Source organism: Tiliqua scincoides, chromosome 4, assembly GCF_035046505.1.
Source record: "Tiliqua scincoides isolate rTilSci1 chromosome 4, rTilSci1.hap2, whole genome shotgun sequence".
Lineage (NCBI taxonomy): Eukaryota > Metazoa > Chordata > Lepidosauria > Squamata > Scincidae > Tiliqua > Tiliqua scincoides.
The window spans coordinates 152278868-152305888 of record NC_089824.1 but is presented as its reverse complement, the minus strand read 5'-3'; the positions used below and the strand labels follow the sequence as shown (position 1 = coordinate 152305888).

The following is a 27021-nucleotide window of genomic DNA, read 5'->3' as shown; positions in this document are numbered from 1 at the left end:
CGAGAACCTTGGACAAAGTTTGAACGGCTCTAAGTCCTTGCGGGGGCAGGGGGAGGCAGCGCTGTGATCCCCAGGATCGTGCCACTCAGGGGGCTGCAAGGGCTTGGCTGTACTTACCAGAGCCTCCTGCAACCTCCTGGGGGTGCGGGGAGCCCTGCGTGACCTTCTGCAGGGCTCCCTGAAGCTTCAAAAGCGAAAGCGGAGCCATCGTGCCCCACCTCCCCAAAACCAGAAGTGGAGTGTGATTGCTTCCCTTTCACTTCTTAGGCTTCGGGGAGCCCTGCGAGACCTTCTACAGAAGATCGCACAGGGCTCCCCACACCCCCTGGAGGCGCGGGAGGCTCTGGTAAGTACAGCCAAGCCCCTGCAGCCCCCTGAGTGACACGATTCCTAGGATCGCCTCCTCCCAGCCTCCTCGCTGCCCCCTCCCCTTAAGGGGGCAGAGGTCAGGGCCTTCAGGCTGGGGCGTTGCGATGCCCCAGTTTGAAGACCACTGCCCTATGTAATTAGGAGACAGTGCCATGACAGGGAGATGTCTTTCCCCATGGTCCTCCCCTATATGTTTAATAGGACTGGTCAGAACATCGCCTGAACCAGCCATTCTGAGTATTCTATCTTGAAGCAGATTTCTCTTGTTGGTATTTGATGCAGCAGAGTCATCTCTTAGCTGGTGATCACTCTCATTGTTAGTAATATAGTATTTATTAGGGTTTATTCAGTGATAATCATAGCAGTAGCACCAGAAGCCGTAGCAGAGAGATCAGTTGGCATTATTTTGTGGGCAGTTGTCCACAAGTAAAGCTAGAAGCTGAATAACAGCATAATCCTCTGCTATTTATTTGGAAGTAAGTCCCACTGAGTTAAATGGGTTTACTCCTAGGAAAGTGCGTATAGGATTCCAGCCTAAGAAAGTTCACCCGCAACCATCACAGTTGTAAGAACTGTACTCACTTTGGGGCTTGTCTCTGCTTGTTTCGGCCTGTGTCCTTCCTTTTCATCTTTGTTCTGTTGTTCACCTTCAAGGCCGGGATTGATTTGTTGACCAGGAGCTTTATTGCGGCCTGGAGGTTTTCCTTCATGTGTTTGCTTTCTATTATGTGAGGGTAATGTTCTAAGCATGGATTGCATTTCAGCTTTTGTACCCTTCTTTGCGTTGCTGTCAGAAACAGGCAGACATTGCATGTATTGATACTTAAACGAGTACGGGCGCAATCCTAACCCCTTACGTCAGTGCTGTCCAGCACTGGCATAGCGGTGCCAATGGGACGTGTGCTGCATCCTGCAGTTGGGTGTCACTCATGGAGGCCTCCTCAAAGTAAGGGAATGTTTGTTCCCTTACCTCAGAGCTGCATTGCCCTTATGTCAGTGCTGGAAAGCACTGACAGGAGGGATTAGGATTGCGCCCTACATGTTCTGTATCCATTTATATTACAGAACAACACAGAATAACACATTACAGAACACCACATATTTGCTTCTATGAGGGGTTGTTGATTGCATAGAAATGCAGCAGTATTACCAGTGAGGGGGCATCTAAGGAGCTCTCTTTAAAAATTGTAATTGCTAAGTATATGTCGTGCTGAGACATTATAAGCTCAGAAATCATTTTAATGCTATTCTGTTGAATTTTGCTTGGACATTAACTTCAGGCAGGATCCTAGTGGCAGTGACATGTGGGAGGATCGTAGCCTCCTTTTCCCCATCACAGAATGTGCCCTGCCCCTCCTCAGACCAGGAAAATGGCTGGCAGAGGTCCAAGGATCAGGCAGCCTTCTGAGAAGTAAGTATTTTTGCTTATCTCCCACTGGTTGTCCAATCTTCCCCATCCAAGTATGCAGCATGTGCCTTGTTGGGTTGTAAGTCAAGCAAAACCTTCTGCATAAGACTCAGGAGTGTGTGACAAGCAGCTCTTGAGTATCAATGGGATGCTTCACTCACATCATTACTTATGAAGTTTTGGGGGGCTCTCATGTCTGCTTTTGTTTAGCTGGATCAAATGTGGACGTGACAGAATTGTCCTAAGTGCTCTGCTACAGAAAGAAATGGCAAAGGCATTCCTTACATTGATAAAGGCGTTCCAAAATCAGCACTTGAAAAGTTGAATCTTTGAATTCCCCCAGCACGCACGCGCACACACGCACGCACGCACGCACGCGCACACATACACACACACAAAACCTAGTATATCAAGAAGGGTGGAGTTTTTTTTGTGGAGCATTCAAATTGTCCAAAAATCAAACCCACTTAGCAGACTAAAGTGATACAGTCAAAGAACAACTTTATCATGTGTTTGACTTGTTGACTAGACTAGTTCTGAGTTTGCAACACTCCATTAACAATTGGAAGAATCCACTTTCCTTATCTGGGTCCTTAAAAACTTAGAGGCCCCACCAGCATAGAAAGAAATGTCTTTAAGCCCACTGACTTCAATGAATTAAGAAGTATGTATAAACCTGTATTACTTTACTGTCTGAGATGCTTTGGATATTTAAAAGCAAATTTCATCCAGGTATCATACTTACCCATCAGATTTTTCTTCAAGGCATCGAACATACTTGCTCCCGATGATCTTTATGACCGTTTCATAATTTGGATTGTATCCATAAGGGATCTTTTTGACTGAAGCCATGGACTCAACTGAGAGCCGCTTCCCTGGAACATCAAAAGGCATGCCTTTAGAAACTTCCTGGATGAGAATATTGCCACCTTTTTCAAAGCAGAACTGAAAATGGGCAGTGATGGCAGTTGTTCTTAATTTAAATACCACCACCAATAGCCATGGTGCTTGACAGAGGAACACAAGCAAAAGATGGATCCCTGACCCAAGGACCTTAACGATTATTTATTTATTTATTTATACATACCCCGCCTTTCTCCGCGAAGGGACCCAAGGTGGCTTACAACAATGATTAAAACACAATTAAAAACATGATTTTAAAACAAGATAAAAAACATATTTCCAACAGACAAATTTCAAATGGGAGAGGGGGCACAGAAGGAGAGGAGGGAATAAGGAGAATAGAGGACAGGACAGTATAGGGTAACAACACACACTTAGGGCTCAATCCTATCCAGAATAGGAGCCTCAGTTCGAAAGGGCTACTGCTGCATCCTATGCTGGATGCAAGCCGGCTGGAGGTCTCCCCGGAGGAAGGGGGGGATTGTACCCTTACCCCGTGTAAAACCCAAGCCTTCTCAATGGGGCATCTCAAATTTGCGCCAGCTATTTTTCTAGTGCAGACTCGAGAAGCCCAGTGTTAGGCTTTTGAGTCTGACACAGGGGATGGAATTCAGTGAAGGACGGCTCTGCTGGTCCCACTCTCCTCTCAGGCCAATCCCACTCCTGTTCCACCCTCTCCGCCAGAAACACCTCCCCTGACCTCCTGCCATCCTTCCCATGCTGCTTGGTGCTTACCTGAGCTCTACCAGCAGCCAATGCTCCAGCTGTGGCGTCATCGGGGTGGCTCAGTCTTCCCGGCTGCACCATTTATTCCAGGGTGGCACAAACATGCTTTATGGCATGTTTGTGACACCCAGCACCAGGGTTCAGGCCCCAGAGGATCAGGCTTCCCAATTTTGTTTCATGTGAAGGTGAGACATTTTGTCCTTGTTTGGGAACCACCTGCCATTGCAATCATTGAATCCCCCCCCATAGTTACACATTTCTGTTCCCTTTACTCCAATGTCCTATCACTGGCAAGGTTCAAATGGGTCCTATCTGTGGAGTCAGCTAATTCTGTTTTATTTAGGTCCAGTTAATCTTCAATACATTTTACATAATTGTAGCTCAAGATTCAGTTTCTTCAGGTGATCTTCATTATGTGAGTCTCCATCATATTTGTTGCTAAACTAGCAATTTGGAAACTTGCGTCTCGGGCACATTCAGATGGCTAGAAAATCAGATTCTCTCAGTATCCTAAGCTACTCTTCGAGGACTCCATGTTAGATGCTCTAGTTAAGATGCACTTCCAAAAACACATCCAGGATCATCCTTCATCCCTCTTATGCAGGTATTTGAAACGCTGCCACAAAAAGTGAATCCCCCATCAGAAATTTTTTTTGCATGAAATACTTGACAGTTTGGAAGCTACGATGCCTTTGAAACAAAGGTGCCTATTAGCATTTTGAAGCAGTCTTGGCCAGTGGATACATTTTGGTCCAGAGACTTTTAAGGAGAGAAAATCATCACTGATCCCACTGTTCCAACTGGAATGACCCGACAACATCTCTCATCAATTGTGAGGACAAAATCCAGAGCTGGAACCCCCCTGAGAAGATCAGGCAGCATCCCAGCTTGGTCCTATAGCTCAGGAGGAAATGTCAATGGAAAGAGAAAATACCTTTTCCCCTCTTGTATTGGCTGCAGGAATTCTGTTCTGGGCCCTTAGACCAGTGGTCTTCAAACTTTTTTTGTGCTACAACCCCCCAAAATAAAGTATGAGACTGGGGATCCACTGCTGGCCCTGCTCCCCTTCTGGGACCCTATCAGCCCACTCCCCTGCTCCTGTTATGCCCTCCCAGCAATGTTGACTGTAACCAAATATTCTTATTAGAGTAGAAAAAATTACCATGAATCCTGGCACTCGTGAAAGCTATTTTAAAACTACTGCTAAGAACCTGAGCAGGACTGAGACAGAATCTCCTGGTACCTGGAGAGGTATACCAGATGCCTCCCCCTTTATTTGGTGGTGCTCTAGTCCAGTGGTCTTCAACCTTTCTCATTCCTGTAAGCTGCCGTGACCCCACAACTAAGGCTTCATGACCCCATTGTGGACCCCAAGGATGAAGAATATGGCCATAGACTGCTGAAGGATCATTGCTGAATGAAACACCCTGCCGTGTTCAACTGGGGGAATCTGATTTTCTAGCCATCTGAATGTGTTCCTGGACACTTGAGATGCCATTTGCAAGTTGCCTAATTGCTAGAGTGGCATCAAATACTGTACTGACTGTGACTCATATAGTTAGGACCAGGAAAATGACAGGATCATTACCCTCTTAAACATTTTCTTTCCCACCAGAGACCTGAGAGCACCCACCTGTGTTGTGTTGTGTTCTCTGTATAGCCTTGCAGCTAACATAAGGCCATAAGGAACCCAGCCGTAGTAGCAGCAGCCGCAGCCACCGGAGTGACTGAACTGCTTTTCACACTCCACTGCAACAAGGAATCTGCTGTTACTAAGGACGCAGTGCTGTTGCTGGGCTGGGCAGAGCTTGTCACTCCCCAGTCAGAGCAGCAGGAGATCTGATGTGTGATAGCTTGCAAACGATCAGGCTGGCAGATTGATCGCCTGGCTGAGGCAGCGCCAAATGCTTGGGGGTCATGTGGATTTGACAACCAGAGTGGTGGCAACCAAAATGTTTCAGCAGGACTAGCAGATTGTTGGCATTTGGAACACACAACAGAATCTCTAGACAGTTTAGCAATTTCAGATGTGCATGGGCAGGACTGAGCTATGCAAAGAATCTAGCCAAAGACACACAGATTGTTCTCAGTACTACCGTAAAAGCTGACAGAAGTGATTTTAAGGTTTCAACCCATTACAATAACCCACAATTTTCAGGAAAGGAATACAGAGCCATAACAACGAAGAATCAGATCACAGGACAGATGAATACTGCCTCCCTTATATGGATGGGGCAAATTATTTGCCTTTTGAGAAATATATCATGAGGATTTAATAGTAGTGAACGTAGCCATTTAAAGGAGTCACTGTTTTTTACTGGAGAATAAATTTGTCGCATTGGATGAGAAGGAGGTAAGACAAAGGCTGCAAGTGAAAGAACGGGCAGCTGTGATATGCATCATCATCATCATCATCATCATCATCAAGGGTCTCAGCCCATGGCCAATGATCTAACAGTTGAGATCGGGAAACGAAGGAAAGCTGTGTGGGCTGCCATGGGATCAATTTGAGAAGTCACCATTCAGATCCAGGATTCGCAGCTGAGAGCCCACCTGTTTGACTCCATAGTACGAGTACTTCCTGCTTTTTGCTATACCATAGAAACATGGGCTGATAACAAGACCATAGTTACTGCCATGCAAACCACCCACTAGGCACTTGAAAGATGCCTCCTCGGGACGAACTGCCAAAGCAATGGGAACATGGTCTCAGAAGTCAAGACCTCCAGCAAGAATCCAAGATCCGCGACCCGCTCAAGTACATGGCTTCTGCAAAGCACAGATGGGCAGGACACGTCATCTGCCAAACAGACGACCGATGGAGCACCAGAATCACGCACTGGATCCCATACCATGTCAAAAGGACCAGCGGCCGACCAGCTACCCGCTGGTCAGACACCTTTTCCAGGTCATTTAAACAACAGGGACTGCCACACTGGGCAACAGTTGCACTAGGCCAAAAAACATGGAGCGAGTGTGGGCCACATTGGAAAGATTGCCAATGAGGATGGACCATCAATGTATCAATGTAATAATAAAGCACCATCCATGTATAGGACGCTTTACAAGGAATGACAGGCAGGTCCCTGCCCTGAAGGGCTTACAGTATTAACCAAAGGGAGACAGCAGAGGAAGGGAAGCAGTGGTAACGGGTTGACACTCTTAACTCAGGGATACTATGGTTGTTAGGTATTTTACAGGAGAGGCCGGCATGACAAATGTAAGACTTGTATGTTCCTGCACTCTAGCAATTTACTTCTTTATACAAGTATCCCCTGCCTATCAATGCAAACCATCCCCAAGGCAATATACAATTGCAAGAGAGAGCCATCGAAAACCACCCAGGTCCACTGGCCAAGGCCTCCACTCACTCTGGAGAAGAATTCTTCTCAGGCAAGGAGCCTCCTGCAGCAGCTCTACTTTCTGGCTGATGGTGGGGGCCAGCTCATCCTCCTCTTGTCATGGTGCGCATCCCAGGAGGCAGAGGCACAACCCCTTGGGGCCTTTAGAACTCTGATCCATGTAATAATTTATTTATTTATTTATTTATTTATTTATTTATTTATTTATTCACATTTTTATACCGCCCTTCCTCCAAAGAGCTCAGAGCGGTTTACACAGCTGCTCCTCCCCTCCTTCTTGTCCTCACAACAACCCTGTGAGGTAGGTGAGGCTGAGAGAAAGTGACTGGCCCAAGGTCACCCAGGAAGCTTTGTGGCTGAGGGGAGATTTGAACCTGGATCATCCAGGTCTAAGTCCACCTCCCAAACCACTACACCATAATGTAATGTGAGAGTTAACACTACATGGGTTTTACCAGCAGTCAGATCCTTCTGCTTCAGGATTGATATTCATGCATGGATATGCCCTCCTGTGTGACCCCTATGTTACTGAGGCACATGCTGGATGTTTGGGAACGTGCAAAGGTCTGGGTGAATCTTGTACTTACCATATCAAGTTCAAAGCATGTTAGAACTGGTCGCCAAAGAGGTCCTTGGAATGGCAATGCTGGATCTGTGCACTGCCGTCTGTGATCCAGCTCATTACTTAGATAATCTTGGGAAAATATTACCATGCAGAAACATGCTGGAAATGTCCATGTGTCTGGAAATGGGCGCAAATCAGCAGATGCCTCCCAAAATAGAACCAAGCATTGCATCCTTAACCTTTTGCTGGGCAGAATCAGAATTCAGCTATAGACACCCTCCCTTACATTATTTTGTTAAGAGACAGTGAGTACCAGACATGGGCCTCTTTCATAACAGCCCCAGGCAAAAGCTTCATTCCAGGATGTCAACCCCCTTTTATTAGAAGTGAGGCAGATAACAGGAGTCCTGTTGCTGCTTTGTCCCCCTGCAATTTGCATGGTTATTAACAGTCAGACACCATCTTTAGGAAACTTGGCATTCCTGCCAGGCTGCATGTCAAGGAGAATCAGAACTTTCATATCAACGCAGCATGGATTTTCCTTCTCCCAAACTACTGTGCAATCTGTAATTTTTAACCTCACAAGTTTAAGAGTGTACCTTAACATTTGTGGGAAACAGATGGCTCCCGCAAGCTGCCAACCTGTTGTTAAAAAAGCATCTTCCAAGAATTGTTTTCTACTCATAGTCGCTTAGCATAATTAACCTTTCATGTGATTTAATAAACAGGAACAAACATTTGCCATCCCATATTAATAAAGAGAGCCACTTAAGGACGCACAGGATTTTTTTTTCTCTCCTGAGAATGCCACAATTCCTTTCTATTCTTCCCATGATTTTAAACACCCATCAAGACACAGGTCCTCTCACTAATGTGGCAAATGGCTCCCACTCAAATGGATGTACATAGCACCATGCTTTTTGCATAAGACGTTGCAAGAACCATAAAACGTTCTTGCACTCAAAAATAAACCAGAGAAGTCTCAAGGCAATGGAAGAAATGATGATGGGTTAATTAATATGGGGCTGGACTTTGCTACTGCAAGTGTAGCCACACTAATTTTGGATACTGTGGGGAGAGGAGTACAAAGCATGTTTATTAGGCTAGAACAGGGGTGTCCAAAGTTTTTGGCAGGAGGGCCACATCGTCTCTCTGACACTGTGTCAGGGGCCAGGGAAAAAAAGAATTAATTTACATTTAAAATTTGAATAAATTTACATAAATGAATATATTAAAGATGAACTTTATGAATGAATGAAGGTCTTGCAATAGCTCAAGGCCTATAAAAGGCCTTGCACAAAGTAAGGCTGGCCTTTCCTTTGCTGCCGCTACTGCATCACAGATGTGAAACAACAAGCAGTGGAGGGAGCCCTCGTCCCACAGCTCATGCGAGAGGTCAAACAGTCGCCTTCACGCTACGTCATGCCAGTGTTGGTTCCAACAAATCTCCGGAGGGCCAGAGGCTCATTGGAGACTGGGGGCTCCCTGAGGGCCGCATTGAGAGGCCTCCAGGGCTGCAAGTGGCCCCAGGGCAGGGGTTTGGGCACCCTTGGGCTAGAAGGAAGAGAACTAGTTTGAAAGGTAAAATGTTGAGAAGAACAAGACTTGAATCAAAGGCATTAGTTGAATTCAGACCCTTATTTTGCTTCGGTATCTGTGATACTGGGGCATCAGAAAAAATATTTTATGTAATCACTATTGACTATTTATACAGTGGCAATCTTTGCCCCTATGCTGCCCGGAGCCAGGACTGCAAAATGCAACCCCACCCCCTACCCCCCAAAAATGCACCACCCCACCAATTGTGTTTGGGGGTTTTCTGAGGGCTTCAGAAGGACTTCTAATATAATGTCCAATGTTCCTGTCTTAGAAAGCTTTCAGAGGGCCTTTAAACATTCCTTCCGGTTTTCATCAGAAAACCAGAAGTGATGTTTTAAAGCCCTTAGAAGGGCGTTTGTGGGCCAAGGAGGCCACATGTTGCCTCCCCTGCCCTCAGAAGGCCTTCAACATCACTTCCAGGTTTTTGGTGAAACCCGAAGTGATGTTTAAAGGCCTTCCAGAGGCCTCGGAAGACCTCAAGGTGGGGAGACTGCAGGCCAAGAAGGAGCCTAGAGTGGTGAAAAGGGGGGCCAAGAATGGCAGTGGCATCCCAGAAGGTGTGACACCCTGGGGAATGACCCCCTAGGTATACCAGTGCATTGATAACGCACAAAAAGAAAAGGAAGTGAGTAGACAACAGACTTACAGTTTGAACCAGGATAATGAATTATTTCAGTGTGACTAGTATAATAGAAATGACATTTAGCATTAATTTGTGAACACTTATATACTTGCAAATTTTGACGTGCAGGAGCCCCTCATGACACCCCCCCAAAGCCATGCCCCATGACAGTCAAATTGGGCTACCCTGCTGGCAGAACAAGTGCTCTGCTCTTGTAAACAACCTTATGGCAGTAACAAAAGGTATTTCAGCAATGTGTGGAGTCTCATGCTGCCATAGCACCAGCAGGGAGGCCACAGCCTGCTTGTGTGTGCTGGCGGGTGAGCAAAGGCCCAGGTAGGATGGTGGGGGAGGCAGGACAGGGTGGAGAGTGGCAGAATGGGGCAGGGAGGGTGGAATGGGGTGCAAGTGGGCAGAACAGGGGGGGGGCAATGGGGGCAGGGGATGTTGATCCACCAGGCTGGTAGGGGCTTCCATTCCCCCAAAGAAGCCTCTTGAGGCTAACAGGGAAAAAAGAAGTTTGGGACAATCTGGATGGCAATGCTGGAATGTTCAGAGAAGCAGCTTCCATTTTTACATCCTTCCCCACCACGACCAGTTTTATACCATATGAATGTTTAAATGTTGATAATAGACTCTTGCTGTGCTTTGAACTTTTCAAAATATAAAAAACTTTATTGACTGGTCAGTTCCAGGTGGGAAGACAATGCATATATCAAGGTGATGGACACTGTTGGTAGATGTTATGTTCAGTGTATTATTAGTACTTGATGGTTTCACTAAGGAAAGACTAGAACTAGAAGACTTCACAGAGCAGGCAGAAAGAAAATTATAAAAGCGAATAAAATGTAGCAAAGAAGGTTAAAATGTAAACTGTCTACCAGACCGATCCTATCCACACTGTCCTAGGAGTAAGCCCCACTGACACTAATGGGACTTACTTCTGAATAGACATGCATAGGATTGGGCTGTAAATCTGTTAGGCAGAGTTTTTACTCAAAGCCATGATGCCAAGACTGTTCTACCAAAATGAATCCAGGAAGGAAACTCTTGGCTGACTTGATCTTCAGTCAGAATAAATTTCTCTCTCAAGACACAGTCTAAAAACTTTACTCTGTAATGCGTGTGCCTAATGAGAGTTATCTGTTAATTTGATTATACATTTTGGATATTAATGATTACTTTTAATACATATGGGATTAGCAATCTACATGGTATGCCCCATTGTTGCTGCTCTGCGGCCACTGGGAGCAAGCAAAGAACTCCCCTCCCAATATAATTAGGACTTTTACAGTGCAGGCCTATGCCTGCCTGCTCAGAAGTAAATCCCATTGTGTTCAAATCCCATTGTGTACAGGAAGGTGTGTATAGAATGGCACTCTTAAAGTGTTTTGCATGATCTACAGATGATAAAACCCCAGTTCTAAACACCTTCAATGGCTGTTTAAAAAGGTTAGACAAATTCATGGAGGTTGGATCTATCAAAAACTATTAGCTATGATGGTAAAATAGCTCCTCCATCCATATTTAGAGACAGCATGCCCCTCAATACCATGTGCTAGGAACTGACAAAAGTGGAAGGTTATCACTGCCCTCATTGCCACTGCATAATGCTGAACTGTGCCTGATGCAGAGAGAGAGAGAGAGAGAGAGAGAGAGAGAGAGAGAGAGAGTTTAACTTTTATGTCAACTTCCATCTAAGGAGCTTTGTTTTGTAGACTGTAGGGTAGGTAGTTAACAGCACATCTGCTGGTAAGTATAAAATTGACACCACATCTGTCTGTTGGTTTATGTATAACACACTGGGTGGAACATTTGGTAGGAAATGATAAAATTAAGACTGAAACTCAATTTTCTTCACATACCATAACTGTGAAGCGGCATCTCATATCTACAGAACATCGGCCAACTGTATATGTGAACTGTGAGCAAATTTTATTATTTTTCTTCAGCTGTCAGTAGGCAAAGAAGCCACAATCCTTACCTCAGTAATGATCTAATTCCTGATCATCACTGGCAAACCATCATTTCAGCCATATACATGATGCCACAAGTGAAATAGGCAAGAATACTGTTGGCTCCAGCAGTTAATTGAACCCAAATCATTCTTAGCATTATTTTGCAACACAAACTGAACTGACTTCATTCACAGTGTTATGAATCCAGACCTCTCAAATACAACACTGCCTATTACTAACTAGCAAAAAGGCCTGTCATTACAAGTGTGACTTGTGCTTTTAATACCACATAGCTGTCCATATGGAGTATTTTGGATACCTACACATAGTACTCCATCATATGTAGGTTTTAGAAGAGGTGGGGCAATCCTGCATCAGAGGCAGAGAGCAAATTTCAGCCCATAGTGACATTGTCTTCAGGGCTTTACTTTTCTTCCAATAATAGTCATTGATGTATATAAGAGAAAATCAAGGAATGCACTTGAGACACCATGAGGGTGCAGCTAAAGGTGAACCATGCCCATGGTGACACTTTTACCTCTTGTATCACAAATTTAAGCTCTTCTGTTTTATTCCTCTGACCTGAATGAGAAACAAATCAAAACCACCCCCATCTTCATTGCCTCACTCCTTTTACCTGCATACCCTGTCCTGAGGTCCTTTTCTTGCTCTTCTTGCAGATCCTGGAACATAGTAGATAAAAATATGTATATTTGTGCTATATTAGAGGGGAGTCAAATACTGAAAGTGGTTTCAATGCCATCCTTAAACTCATTTGAGAGTTCTGTTTTGAATTCAGCATCAGCAGCCCTACATTTCAGAATGCTGCATTTCTGTATATCAGGAGCTCATATTCTGGAGTTTGATGTTATTCTGAAGATTTAAATATCTATTCAATGGCCAATTTATCACTATCCCAGGATCTGAAACAAAATCTGCAACTGAACTCAAGCCTCATTAATTGTATTTGTGGAAGTTACTTTTTTGTTTTTCTAATTTTTTTAATTGCCAGGCCTGGAATTTCACATTCAACCAAAGATAGCCTGAGCTTTGAGTTCCTGTTGGAGACCTCTGTGGTGTCTTTGAATTTTATTTCATGCACTCTAACAGTGCACTAGCAAATCCTGATAATTGGTTTAGGATTAAAATACAGAGCCCCACCATTCTTTTGATTAACCAGCAGTCAAACCGGTTTTGTCTAATGATTATTTACTATGAGAAAGAAATCTACTCTGTGTAAAGAGAAACGCTAATCTATGCAACAAGGCACTGCCTATACCAGAAGAGAACAGCATTCTAAGAGCTGTTCTCATGTTGAATTTTTATTGAGAATGCCACTAAGAGTCCAGAAAAGGAAAAAAAAAGAAGATTCTGTGGCAAATTTCAATGAACACTCTGGGGAGAAGAGGATTCCTGTCTCATTAACTGAATATGTCATAAATATACACACACACGTATATAAAATTAAAAATAGCACATTTTTATACAGTAACATGCATGTATAATATTTAATTAATATAGAAACAAAATTAAAATAGCATGTTTAAACAAGTATCCTGAACATATTATCCAACTACTGATAATTATACTCTTTCAGTATGGGACCCTTGAACAGCCAGAGTCCTTAATCATGGCTACAGAGCCAACAAACATAGGTTCTGTCATTTGTTTTGATGAACGCAACTAGAGGTTTTCACAATAAGGTTTGCACTGCACAGGGCATCAGAAAGCACAATCCCTTCCCCTGCTTCTCTGCATTCTAGGTAATGTGTGAAATGGTTCCTTATGTAAACCTTTGAACTCTTAACTAGCCAAAATATGTATTTTCACTGTCCTCCATTCTGTTAAGATACACCATTCTTTTGTACTTTTACATTTGAATCATATTATTCTCTCGACTGTCCCCTTAGTTCTTACTTGTGTGAGATACAGAGCACTGCCATCTGAAAACCCTTTTTTGGCTTGCTTTGTCTGGGGGGGGGGGTGTTAAAATAAGTGGACCTGCACTGCTGTGATTGTGCTGTTCTCTAATAAACTTCCCAACTGCACTCACAACAAAGACTTGTGCAGTCTTTAAAATGCAAAATCTTGGAAAATGTGGAAGACATAAGCTAGCCAGAGTCCTCTATCAGGCTCTCCAAATAAAAAATGTTGATGTACTGACAATATGTTTCTCTTTTGTCAAGATGTTTTCTTGCAACTAGTGATTAGTATACATTCACAGCTACCCTGTACAATTTGTAGGAACTTTGTTTCTCATAGTAAGTTCTTGATGAATTCCATTGTCATCTTCAAATACAAATTAAATCAGTTTTATTCTTTTGGAGTTGTGTCAGTTAATGAAGGAACTGAACAAATATAGTTTCCTTTCTCTCTTTGACTACATGGTCTTGCAATCCACTTCTTTTGCATTTGTACAAAAGCACATTTCCATTGAGCTGTCTTGTTTAGTGTTGCCTTTCCTTCTTGGAAGTTATGAAAGGTCACTGGTCGGCCATTACTCCACACCCAGTTGTCCGTTTTATCTTCTTCTTTTAGTCCTGAAATTAAGACATTGCAGCTGTGAAATATACTGCCTAGACAGCAGTGTGTCAGTCTGCTGTTGACAGGAATTGCATAACATAAGCACATCTGGACCAGTGACTAGTTAATTTTTAATGTGTCAATACACTCTAGAACCTCATCCCTTGTCACTTCTATTTGACTCTGCAGTGGCCATAATGCACATTGCGACACCACATAAGCAAGCAACACCGGCCAAGCGTCCTTCCCAGCCTCAGCTATCTCACTCCCCATGTAGGGATGCAGCTGCACTAATAAGGTTTGCACTGCACCCCATAGGGAAGTTTCAGCTGTGAAAGCCTTCTTGAGGTAAGGGAACATTTGTTCCTTTGCCCCAGAGCAAGTCCTTGCTGCCATGCTGGTCTACTCGAACCTGCACCAGCTATATAGCTGTTCCAAGTCTAAGTGGACCAAGGAAGATAGATTGAGATTGGGAACAGGGATAGAATATCAGCAGCACCACTGCTGCCAATACTGCCCCCTTCCCAGCCTCGATCCACCCTCCTTCCTACCCTCAATCTCTGCCTTGTTTTGCCTACTCCCTGCCTGCCTCCTGCTCCTCATGCTGACTTACCAGTGCTGGGGCACCTTCGCTGTTTGCTAGTGTGTGGACCTGACTATTCACTACCTGTGGCAGTGGCCAGGCAGTGCTGAATGGTGTGTCATACTTTTGCATGCTACTACAAATCACCTCTAGTTGGGAGTAAGTTCCATTGACATCAGTGAGATTTAGGTCTGCATAAATGGGGATATAATTAGAGTTAAGAAGGCTGGTCAGCTGTCACTACAGAAAAGAGATTAATTGGCAGGTTTAGGTGAGGATAATCATTTGATTATTTCTGAAATATAAATGCCTTTATTCTGGACAAAGAGTTGTTGAAAGAGTACTGTATGTAAGAAAACTGCCAATAACACTGGACAACAAATTTTTACAAACATCATTCTCCCAAGATTAAATTAGTCATTTCTTCTAGAATGCAAAATTGGTTATGGTGTCTAAGAAACCTGCAATAGATGGTTCCATAGACATGTACTGGTAAATGTCCATATCTTTCCCACCACCTGTGTACACAATGTGTTTAGTTTCTCCTAAACTAGAGCCAATCACAGATTTCATTGTCATTTTTGTGTTCAGCACATCAAAATTAGTGAAGATTAGCTATTTTCATTTTAGAAGCAAATTATGCATTGTTCAGTGTAAATAATAAAGTATTTCGTAATACCTTTATTCGTAATAATAATAAGTATTTTGTATCAACAACACAAAATGTGTTGTGGCAACACATGATAATAGACCTAGATTTCAATTATATACACAGCACTTCATTACTCCAGCAATATCTATTTGAGTATGTCAGGAGGCTCATGCAGTGGTACCTGGCATGATTTTTACTTACCAATCCAGAATGGTTGCTTATTAGCAAATTTCCATAGCCATGCCATCTCCCTTGTGGAATGTACACTGGCTAGATGGCCACTGGACCTGTATTTCAGGCAACAAAATGATACTATGTTACTATGTTAAATAACAAAATGATACTATGATACTATGTTAAGAATATTGGCATACCATTTTTCAACAAAAAGTTCAAAAAGCAGTTCACATAGAACAATGGTTCTCAAACGTTTTAGCCCAGGACCCAATTTTTAGAATGATAATCTCTCAGGAACCACCGGAAGTGGTGTCTAACCTGGAAGTGATGTCGTGGCCAGAAGTGACATCATCAAGCAGGGAAAATTTTTAACAGTCCTAGGCTGCAAACCTAATCACACTTTCCCAGGAGTAAGCTCCACTTACTAGCATTGTTAAAAACATATACATTATAGCCTGTTAAAACTACAGATCTCCCCAAATGCAGTCACATACCAATACTATACATACTATACTATACATACTAATAGACTAAAAATAAAATGCTAGAATGATTGGGGACCCACCTGAAATTGGCTCACGACCCACCTAGTGGGTCCTGACCCACAGTTTGGGAAACAATGACATAGAGAGATAAATATATGGTTCCTTGCAACTTAGAGGATTAGTTGGTATGTGAAAGAAACTGAGCCATGACTGCCCAATTTGGGAAATTGTAAAATGTCACTGTGACTGGGTTTGTATCTAGAATAAAATGATCACTTTAATCTTACTGCAGGACAAATCAATGTTCCAATCTCTTCCTTTAATATCAGCATCACTGATGCTGCCAGTGTAACATCAGAAAGGGGTCGATGTTGGAGTGGAGAGTGCTTGGCCTTGAAGAGCTGTTAGACTTGTAGATCTATAGTTCTATGAACAGGTGGCAGTGATTTTTTTTTTTTTGAAGAAAAGAAAGGACAAGGGAACACACACATTTAACTTAATGGTAATAGACCTGTGAAAGAGAATTGTTTTACTACCAATGGGTTCCTGTAAAACAATTTATCTCAAAGTGATTAAAACATCCCCATCTCAGATTGGCAAGCAGGACTATGCTGTTGTTCCACTACAAAGAAAACTGCACAGGAAATAGCTGACAATTTTTCTGGAAATGTCCCAAACAAGGAGTGATAAATAATTGATAATCCTGCAAGAATCTAATTCAGGGGTCCCCAAAGTTCCCCATGCTGCAACTCACCTGGTGGTGACAGGGGAGACCCTGGAGGCCTCTTCTGGGTTGCACCCAGCCTTCAACCCACGCTATGGGCTTCTGCAGGCCTTAGGATGGCCTGCAGAAGCCTCTGAAAGCCACTTCCAGGTTTTAGAAATAAACAGGAAGTGGTTTTCAGAGGCTACTGCAGGACATTCTGAGGCCTGGAGAGGCCTGTAGGGCGCTGGAGGCTCCAAATCATTCTTGCTTCCAGAATGGCTCCTATTTGGAGCTATTCACAATCAAGGGCAGGGGAAAGTCCAACCTGCAACTCACCTCGCAAGGGCTTGCGACCCACACTTTGGGAAGCACTGCTCTAATTTGTATGAAGCATGACATTGGCTATGATATGGCCAATGAACAGACTTTTACACATTTTTACATATACACCAGTGCTTCAGGTAGGTAATCCTTAGTGGCTGCACTATATGAAAAAGTAACAAAGGCCTGAAAAAGGACACGAAATTTTCATCCTTAGCTATGGCGCTAAATCAACTCTCCATCAGCCTGAAGAAAGTGTAGGATGAACTAAAACAGACTTCCTAAGACGGTAAGCCTAAACACATCTTGACGTAAGTTCCAATGAACACAGTGAGGCTTCCTTCTGATTAAAAATTCATAGGACTGCAGTGTTAATCTTCTAATCATTCTTTTTTCCATGTTTTGAAATAAAAGCTTTGAAAACAAGATAGCTTGTTCATATAGGTTCATATAGGCATGCATTTTTAAGCCAAAATAAAAAAAAAAAACTTCGGGTGTTTATTCTTCATTCTAATCGAGACCATATTGCCTTAATTTATCCTCTAAGCAATTTCGATCAGTCCTTTTCTCTTTTTTAAGTTTACTTGGTCTTTTTGTTTTTAAAAATGTTGCTTTTAAAAAAAAAAACACAGTCCACGTCCTCTCTCCTTCCTGTTTGAATCTAATAAGTGCACGGGCATTTCTTTTTATGAAAAACACTTGAAGAAAACAAAATAAAAAACACCACACTCTGCAGTTCCTGTGAGGGACTGTAAACAGTACAAAACGTTAACTGCGGAAATATATAGTTTCAGACCTTCATTTGCTTCCAGTTCTTTCCGGACAACAAATTTGCCAGTATATTTTGTTTCAGTTTAGTGGAACCATTTTCATAAACTATCCTCCAAGGCTTTTGATACAAGGTTAGCCCTGCTTCAGGTTGGAGTGGGGAGCATCATTAACAAGTGTGACTCAACCATTCCCTTGGTGTCCAGTTCAATTTCCAGTTTGTCAGAAAGCGTGAAAATTATATACCATAAAATCTCATGGGGGTTTAAACTAGTTACATGGGATGTTATGATATCTGTTGTGAGACAAAAAGCTCAACACCTTGAAAAAAGTGGATTAAAGCAATGTCAGTTAAAAAGGAGACTGCTATCCTTCAGCTAAAGGCGGGAAAATATCATTTTGTGGAAAAATTAGAGTCACTCTGTGTGCATTTGATGCTGAATAAATGCTTGAATGCTACCACTGTCTCTGGTTCAGAGGATTCAGGGGTCAGCAAGGTCCTCTGATGTGAGTCCTTGGTCAGTGTCCAACCTGGCTGATCCCAGATACCATTCCTGCAAGAAGCTGTTCAACCATTTTCACCTGGTTGTTCAGGAGTGGCTGTGCAGTGTGAGCCACCAAGGCCAAAGCTGATACAACAAGCCAGGCTGGACTTAATTAACAGTCAGTAAGACAGTACTGTATTGAGCAGCAGGGATTGCTTCTTGACACACTCCTGTGGTCTCTTCATCAATCTTTATCATTTGTTGCAGGGTCTAACTAGAGGTTTGTATGGTACAGATGGCAGAAGAAAGGCACGTGCAAAGGAACAGCGGCCAGAGCACAACAAAAAGCAGTGCTGCAGCTTCCTGCAGTCTGACACTCTCCTATCTCTAACACAAGAGGCAGAGACACAAATCTGGGAATTGGTCCACCTGCACTCTGAACAAGTTATGCACCTTATGATGATTGAAGGGAGAAATTCTGGTGCTGGTGCCTCCCTCCTTCCCCCAGATCTGCTGCATGCCAGAACCACAGTAGGTAGACTCTGCTGTCACCATGAGGACATAACCATGCAGAGAGAGACTGTTCTCAAAAGCCTCCCTCCCAGTATTGCTTCAATGTGTCTGTTGTATTTGACTGACTTCCTGGCAGTGTTTGAAACGTATGGGGAAGAAGTGATCCCCACTCAGCCATGAAGCTTCCTGGGTTACCTTGGGCCAATCAGTCTTCATCAGCCATGCAGCATTGTTGTGAGGACAAAGGGAAGGCAGGAACCATGTGCACCATTCTGAGGTTCTAGAAGGAAGGGTAGTAGAAAAATGTGCAAAAAAAAAGAAGGTTCCCCCCCCCCCTCCAAATCAGGACACAAACAGTTGGACTAGTTTAAAAGAACTGGAATGGTGGAATGGAAAAGAAGTGGAATAGGCCTACCTGAAAAGAACTGGGATAGCATCCTGTCTTACTTTAACCATTTCTCCTTTGTATATCCCAGTATTACGATCCATATTAATACAGCTTTTTGCTGCACAACCATCAAACGTATTTAATGCCCAAGAACAGAAATTCTCAAAGAGTGGCTTGTTACCCTCAGGGGGGGCTCATGAGCAGCTTGGAAGGGAGTTGCAAAGCTCTCAAGAAATCAATTCAATCCCTGGAATTTCCAAGTAGACTGAGGAAGACCCCTTTGTGAAACCCTGGAAAGCCACAGCCAGTAACTGTAGGTTAGATGGACCAATAGTCTTACTACAGGGATCCTCAAATTGTGGGACATAACTAGCTGTAATATGGGGAGGCATCAAAATTGATATACAGGCATTTCCCCATATCCACAGGTCCTGTATCAGCGGTTTCACTTATTCTGGGTTCACAAATTCCCTGTCACTGTCTCCTCTGTCTCTCTGCTGCCTGCAAATGCTAACAGGAAGAAGGAAGAGCTAACAGGAAGCAGGTTGGGTGGCTAAGAACAACGTCATGCTTAGATATGTGTGCATGATAGGGAATTTGTGAACCACTTCTCGTGTGGTCAGTGGCGTTACTAGGGTTCACATCACCTGGTGTGGGGTACCAGTGCGTCATCCCCCATGCAGTGGGCTGGGCAACACTCCAGGTGGTGGGCATGGTGATGTACCATCACTCCGCCCCCACTGGTTTTTTGGCTGTACCTTTAGATAGAACAAAGATAGAACACATTCTGCATGAAATGACACATTGTTTGATATATAACATGATGGTATTATTCTTCCAAATTATGATTTAGTGATTTTGGTCACTAATGGTGTCACCCCCCCCCCCGGGTATCAACTTACTAACACGTTATTGCAACAGTTCTCAAGCTTTTAGCACTGGGACCCACTTTTTAGAATGACAATCTGTCCAAGTCCCACCAGAAGTGATGTCATGGTGGAAGTGACATCATCAGGCAAATTAAAATAAATAAGTATAAATAATTAAAGTAAAACAAATAATTAAATAAGCAGAAGCCAGCCCTGTTTCACCAAGTGAATTTCCCCTGTAGCCTGCCTGCAATAACACCCTCCTCCAAAACCAGTAAGGTTTTCAGCCCTATCCAGTGCCCAGTTCAGTTTAAGAACTTCTGTTTAAACCAGATCACTGTCAGGATCCACCTGGTTTTGTAAGTCTCAAAAAGGTTCACCTTATCAGCTGAAGCCTCTGTTTTGATCCTTTTTAGTGGGGGAGGGGAGGCTGCTTTCTGGAAAACGTGTTTAGCTCCAGGTGCATAGGATCAGGACCATTCTGGTAGCCCTGCACTCTCCTTCACCTGATCTTCCACACCAGCCAAGGCACGTTTGCTTACTCGCGAGTAAACACGACCATGAGGCTTAGTTTCACTTTCCACAGTGCTCAATACATTCATCTGCTTGGAGGGAGGGACTTCCTTCTCAGGTGTTTTTGGGGGCTGCATTTATTGGATCAGGAACATTCTGGTGTCATTGGATTCCTCTCAGCCTGCCCTTTCCGACAGACTATGGCAAGTTTGCCTACTCATGAGTAGGCTCACTTTCACTTTCCATAGGGATCCATGCATTTTTTATTCTCCAGTTTTTTGGCCATAACTTTTGATAGAAAGGAGATATTTCACTCTGGTTTTTTGCATTGCATTCCGCTGGAAATTCCATATCCAACGGTATATAATGTGATGGGGTTACTCCTAACTACCGTTATTTTAGCGTGTCACCCCCCAGTGCGCATCACCCCCGTGCACGTTACCTGGTGCGACACACACACCCCGCACCCCCCTAGCGATGCCACTGTGTGTGATTTGCTACTACGGTTTGCTGTCGCATCAGGAATCTATCCCCCATGGATTTGGGAGGATGCCTGTATTATTTTTCAGGGGTTGCAGAAATATCAGGTTGAGAACCCTGCCTGAGAACATTTTAGTGGGTGAAAACTCCGTTGCAACAGAAGACAAATCACAAAAGTATGATTAATTAGACACAATCAAACAGCATATTCTCTTCCAGCCTTCCCATACCGTCTTCTGCAGTCTCCTTCGGCACTCGCCCAGGATGCACTTCCAGTTGAACTCAACATGTAGCAGTGCTTCTCTCGGAGTGTCCAACCAGCAGGACATGACCTGGATTTAGACCTCTAAAGAAGGGAAAGAACAAAACAGACCAAATTACCCACCACTTATGAATGTCTTGTGTGAGCTTTTTCCATAGAAAAATACTATTGCTATATAAAAAATATCAGTTGTCTAAAGTGGCAAGCATGACTTCTTAGATTATGCTTCCCAGGCCACATCTTAAGATACAGAACCTGAAGCAGCTTGTGGCAACGTGAGACGCTGACATGGATGGCACATGAAAACTTGTCAAACATTTGTTTGCTGTTAAACGATGAACTGGACAATATACATATTGCCATATCACACATCTGAGTGCCTTCTAGACTTTAGTAGTGAGTCAGGAAAAGTACAGTAATGTGAAAAGTGGCCATTAAGAAGAACCCCATTACCTAACATGATGACAATAAAATAACAGCCCAATCCTATGCTTGTTTTCTCAGAAAGTTCCAGTAGCGCTTACTTCCAGATAACTCCTTTCAGTGAGGGCCATCATCTAAATATAACTATCACCAGTGACTTCCCAGAGCACATGGGAAACAATACATAACCCTGCATATTTTCTTCCTGCAAGATGAAAAACAGCTGGGGGAACATTTTGATAGAAAATTTGACCTGTATGGGCAAAGATTAACACCCATAACTTCTCTGATGTAAATAGCAGCTTCCCAAGCTGCAATTAATACAACAAAAGACTCCCCCCTCCCCCCAAAAAGATGAGTCATGGGGTTGCTACTATATTCTCGTGCCTTAGACTAGGTTGGCCCTTAGACTGCAATCCCTATTTTGGAAGGAAGTCCACTGAACTCATGACTTGCTTGCAAGTAAACATGCATAGGATTGGGCTGCACATCGGATATTCTACTTGAACGAAAATAGGATTTAAGCTGACTGAGCGTGAAAAACGTTGCAGCTGCTGTAATTCATTCTCTCTTAGCTCAGTTAAAGTAGTCTGTAGGCACTTGGCAATAAAGATATGCAAACTTTTGGCTCTAATTTGATTCAGTGCTGTTCTCTTCTTCATGAGAAGTTGATTTAATAGAGCCATTTTGTACGTAGGAATAAGTGAACTGGAGGGTTGAGATTAGTTTTAAACCTTAAATCAGCTTTAAAGATGTGAAACGGTGTGAACAAAGTTGGGTTCAATCTGATATCTAATATTTCATAGTCAAGACACCTGAAGTCTTGATAAAATATCCCTTTATTCTATTATTATAACAAAGTTAAATGTGAATTTTGGGGGTGGGGGAATGGAAGGCTGCCAGGGCCAACACCATTGAAAATGAGACCAGACTTTCATTGAGGAATTCCATGTGGGGAAGTAGCTCATCCAGACAATGCTGTTGGTGCACAAGGCCTGGGCTGCAGATAACACAAATATCTTCAGAAATCCAAGGCCAGCTGTACTATCTATTCCTGGGATCACTTGGAAAGGCTAGGAGAAAAGTTAGCTCTTAGTGGCTTCCCTAGCACTCCAAGGGGGACACAACATGTGTTCAGTGAACCATAACTGTGTTCAGCTCAGCAGTTTTAGTGGGTTAGAGAAAATTCAGTTATAGCGTAAAAACCAAAAAAGCTGCTAACAAGCACAGAGAAATCCTAGCAAAAGGTAGCAGGTCAGCAGGGTACAAAACTCACTGGTGGCTCAATGGTGGGCAACTCAGCATTATCAAGCCTACCTGAGAGAGTGTTGTGATGAAAAAGTGAAATGAGAATGTACGCCAATCCGTTTATGGCTGTATATAAACAAATGGTTATAGGGAATGATTTCAGTTGATAATATAAACATTTCAACTCAAAGGGAAAAATATATGGAGTTTCTACTCATTTACTACTTTTTCTCTCAGTTATAATACTTTGTATAGAATATTCTGAGAAGTAAAGATGGGAAGTTAGGCCCCAAAGCATGAAATCAACACTATACCATGGTTATCAGATTAATGCTTTGATTGCACATTAAAAATGAAGTTCTTAATAATTTACAGCCCGTCCTTTATCTCCAATAGAGGTAATAAAATTGGTTGGGAAACTCCAAGTCACCAGTAGATTGCCCCTAAAATATTCTATTCAGGATTTACAGCCTGTATATAATTTTAAACATAGTTGTGCAGAATATCATGATTTATAATACGCACTGTGCTCTTGAGGCTATATATCTTTCCTTTCCCTGTCACCCAGGTTTTCCCCCCTTTATAAGCTAATTCTACCTGCTTTGTGCTTTTTTGTAATGAGATAGGTTCATTCTTCACACCCAAATCTCCCTGAGGAAAGTCATGTCGGCTTTGTAGACGTGTGGGTAAAACAGACAAAGGCACTTGAGCAGCTGTCCTGATGTCTGGCGGCAGAACAAGCTGTCCTTCAGATCTGGTTGGAATAATTCCTTGGTTCTGAAAATGATCAAGAAAAATAAAGGAAAAACCAATTATTCTCAACCAATTTACATGTTCTACAAGAGCCAATCATCCATTTTTCAGTTGCCGACCAGAAAAATGGGACCTTGTTTTTGGCAAGCCTGGTTTTGGGGGAAGAAATGAGGGTAAGGGAATATTGCCTGATCCTACTACCCTGGCCACTGTTTTCTCTCTGCAACCCTCTTCCTATCCCAATTGCTTTCTGCAACTTCATATAGCAAACATATCTGGGAATCCCAATGGCGTAAGTTCTGAATTTGCCAATTCCACTATCAACAATTTAACAAGCAGTTATTATAAACTTCCAGCATGGGGTGGAAGCTGCTGGATCTGCATTCTGGCTCAGCCGAGGAAGGAGTTTGCAGCTTCAGCCGAGCAGCTTCACCTTTCTGTGATTTTCTTTACATACAGTTTATTTGAGGCCCATGCTATTGACAAAATGCAAGCTTTTATGATGGGATTGTAGGTTCTAAGCTCATCACAGTGGCATAGATAGCAAGGGACGGGGAAGACTGTCCGCTCTAAGCACCAGTCTTGGGGGGGTGACAACACCAAAATTGCTAAAATTGCAGTTTTTAGGAATAATACCATCATGTTATATACCATTCAATACAGAATTTAAAGCAGAATGCAATGAACAAAGCTAGAGTGAAATATCTCCACTCTTTCAAAAGTCATGGCCAAAATACCAGAAAACAAAAATGCACGGAGCCTTATGGAAAGTGAAACTGAGCCCTATTGTGCATTTACTCAAGAGTAGACAAACCTGTTTTAGTCCATCGGAACGGGCAGGCTGAGAGGAATCCAACACCACCAGAATGGTCCCTATCCGATGAACGCAGCCTCCCCCAAACCACCCTAGAAGGAAGTACTTTCCCCCAAGCTGACAAATGAGCTCTATGGAAAGTGAAACTAAGTCACATGGTTGTGTTTCCTCATGAGTAAGCAAATGTGCCATGGCTCGTGGTCAGGACAGGCAAAGGGGGAATGCAAGGCCACCAGAATGGTCCCAATCTGATGAACGTGGAGCTCACCAAAGCTCAAGAAGGCAGTCCCGCCCATAAAAAGAATAAAACAGGCTTGAGCTGGTAAGGTGAATTTTTTTTTTAGACGTGTAAAGCTGAGTGGGTCCAGATAGTGATATGGTTTAAATATAAGAACTTAAATTGAACTGGGCACCAGGTAGGGCTGAAAATTTCACTGAATTTTTTTGTGGGGGGGTTGTTATTTCAGGCAGGCTTCAAAGAAAATTCACTTGGTGGAACAGGGCTAGTTTCCCCTTATTTATTTGTTTTTCTTCAATTTAATTATTTATAATTATTTATTTTAATCTGCTTTATGATGACACCTCCATCCATGACATCACTTTCAGTGGGTCCTGGTCAGATTGTCATTCTAGAAAGTAGGTCCTAGTGACACTTTAGTGACCAAAATTGTGGCTTTTAGGAATAATACCATCATGTTATATACCATTTGATGCAGAATTTCATCCATTGCTTGTGGGGAAATATTCACTGCCATTTTCTGGCCATTATTACTATTCATTTCATGTCATGACTATTACTAGGTCTCAGTCTCACCTACCTCACAGGGTTGTTGTGAAAACAAAATAAGGGGAGAAAATATGCACACCATCCTGAGCTCCTTTGAGGAAGGGTGGTATAAAAAATTAATTAATTACATCATATGAGGGTGACAAAAATTAATGGGCCCCAGGTGTCAAATGTCCTAGCTATGCCACTGGCTCATCATTCAAAGCTCAGTCCAATATGGAACTGCCACATCCTGGCAATGTAACTAGAAAATGATAATCTAATCAGTGCTAGGGTTGGAGAAATATAAGGTGGCCTATTTTATGTGGCATAATGGGCCATGTAAATGGATCCTCTTTAAACACCTAAGTACATCTGGCTCTGAAATATATTGAACATCACATTAAGGTTCTGCATTGCTGAGCTGAAATGAAAAAGTGAACTTCTTGCAAACATTTTAACCTCTGTCTGGGGCAATGCTTTGGATGGGTAGGAGCTGCAAATGGGGGGGGGGGAAATAATTGCAGCATGGCAACTGCACTTCTCTCCCACTAATGGAACCACCAAGAAGCCAGTTCAGAGTGAGATTAGGAAGGACTGATGTCACCATCAAATTGGCTTTATGACATCCTCACCTAGCCCAGGGGTTCCCAAACTGGTGGGTTGCAACGCACCAGCCAGGGAAGCCCTGCACCCTTAAGGGGCTGGGATGGAGGCTATGCAGTCACCATATTATGCCACCACTGGGGACACAAGGGTGTTTTTGGCACTTACCTACACTAGTGCCAGCTCTTGGTGGGGTGCGGGGAGTCCTGTGGACCCCTCCCCAGGGTTTGCCATGCCTCAGAAAAGTTAAAAATAGCTATCGCAACCCACTTCCAGATTGCAACTGCGAAACTGAAAGTGGATCGTGATAGTTATTTTTAACTTTTCTGAGGTGTGGGGAGCCTTGCAGAGGTATCCGCAGGGCTCTCTGCACCCCCCAGAAGCTGGCGTTGGTGTAGGTAAGAGTCCAAAAAACCCTTCTGCCTCCAGCAGCTGGGTGATCATGATGATCACGCTGCCGCCACCCCCCCCCCCGCCAAGATTTAGAGAGGCTCTCAAACCCCTGGAGACTTGGAGAACCGCTGACATAGCCCAATTTCATTGGCTGCACATTATCATGGTGTCATGCTGACTACATAGTCCCTAATTGGCTCAGATCGCCTAGCTGGGAACATGGTTTGAAAAAATACAAAATGGTGACAAATTAGCAAATGAGAGAAACAACCAGTGTCCAAATGGGCGGTGTGAAGCTGTGAAAAGCAAGTGAGGATCTTATGAAACTTCTCACCCCTCAAAAGCTCTCCTTTTATGGCAAAAACTTTAACTTGAAAATATTTTACCCAGTAATATTTTAATCTTCCTAGTTAGCTATCCTTCTCAGCAGGGGTGACCCCAGCTGATCGGCTGCCTGAAATGGCAGCAGGTGTGATGCTCCACACCCAAATGTTGCCACCAGCGTGCACACACATATAAGTTTGCACAGGTACTTCCACCCCCCACATGCCAAGGCTCCTATCACCCGGCAGCACAGACACACACACACAATCCAACCTGCCCTTTGGTTTATCAGTGCATATATTAGCAATGCACCCTCTACTGCCACCTCCTCCTCTGACCTGGCTGGGTCACCCCTCCCAGCCAGAGGGGGTGGCAGGATGGCAGTGACAATCCCTGTGTCAATGGTAACCCTGCAGTAACAGTGACAGCCCCCCCTTAATCCAGTTCTGCTTCCACA

The 27021-nt window shown here is 43.3% G+C and overlaps 2 protein-coding genes across 2 annotated transcripts in view; both read right to left on the bottom strand.

The window, feature by feature from the left end:
• The window catches only part of C4H1orf87 (chromosome 4 C1orf87 homolog), a 36413-nt gene extending 33784 nt beyond the window's left edge, over window positions 1–2629 (bottom strand). Inside the window, exons 1-2 of the mRNA XM_066624598.1 lie at window positions 2523–2629; window positions 952–1156 (exon numbers count right to left, since the gene is read on the bottom strand). Of these exons, the coding sequence (XP_066480695.1) occupies window positions 952–1156; window positions 2523–2629 (312 nt within the window). The remainder of the gene's footprint in view (window positions 1–951; window positions 1157–2522) is intronic.
• Window positions 2630–13825: 11196 nt separating this feature from the next.
• LOC136648482 (FRAS1-related extracellular matrix protein 1-like) overlaps window positions 13826–27021 on the bottom strand; it is a 125442-nt gene continuing 112246 nt past the window's right edge. Inside the window, exons 31-34 of the mRNA XM_066624597.1 lie at window positions 23506–23685; window positions 21206–21321; window positions 15472–15557; window positions 13826–14052 (exon numbers count right to left, since the gene is read on the bottom strand). Of these exons, the coding sequence (XP_066480694.1) occupies window positions 13826–14052; window positions 15472–15557; window positions 21206–21321; window positions 23506–23685 (609 nt within the window). The remainder of the gene's footprint in view (window positions 14053–15471; window positions 15558–21205; window positions 21322–23505; window positions 23686–27021) is intronic.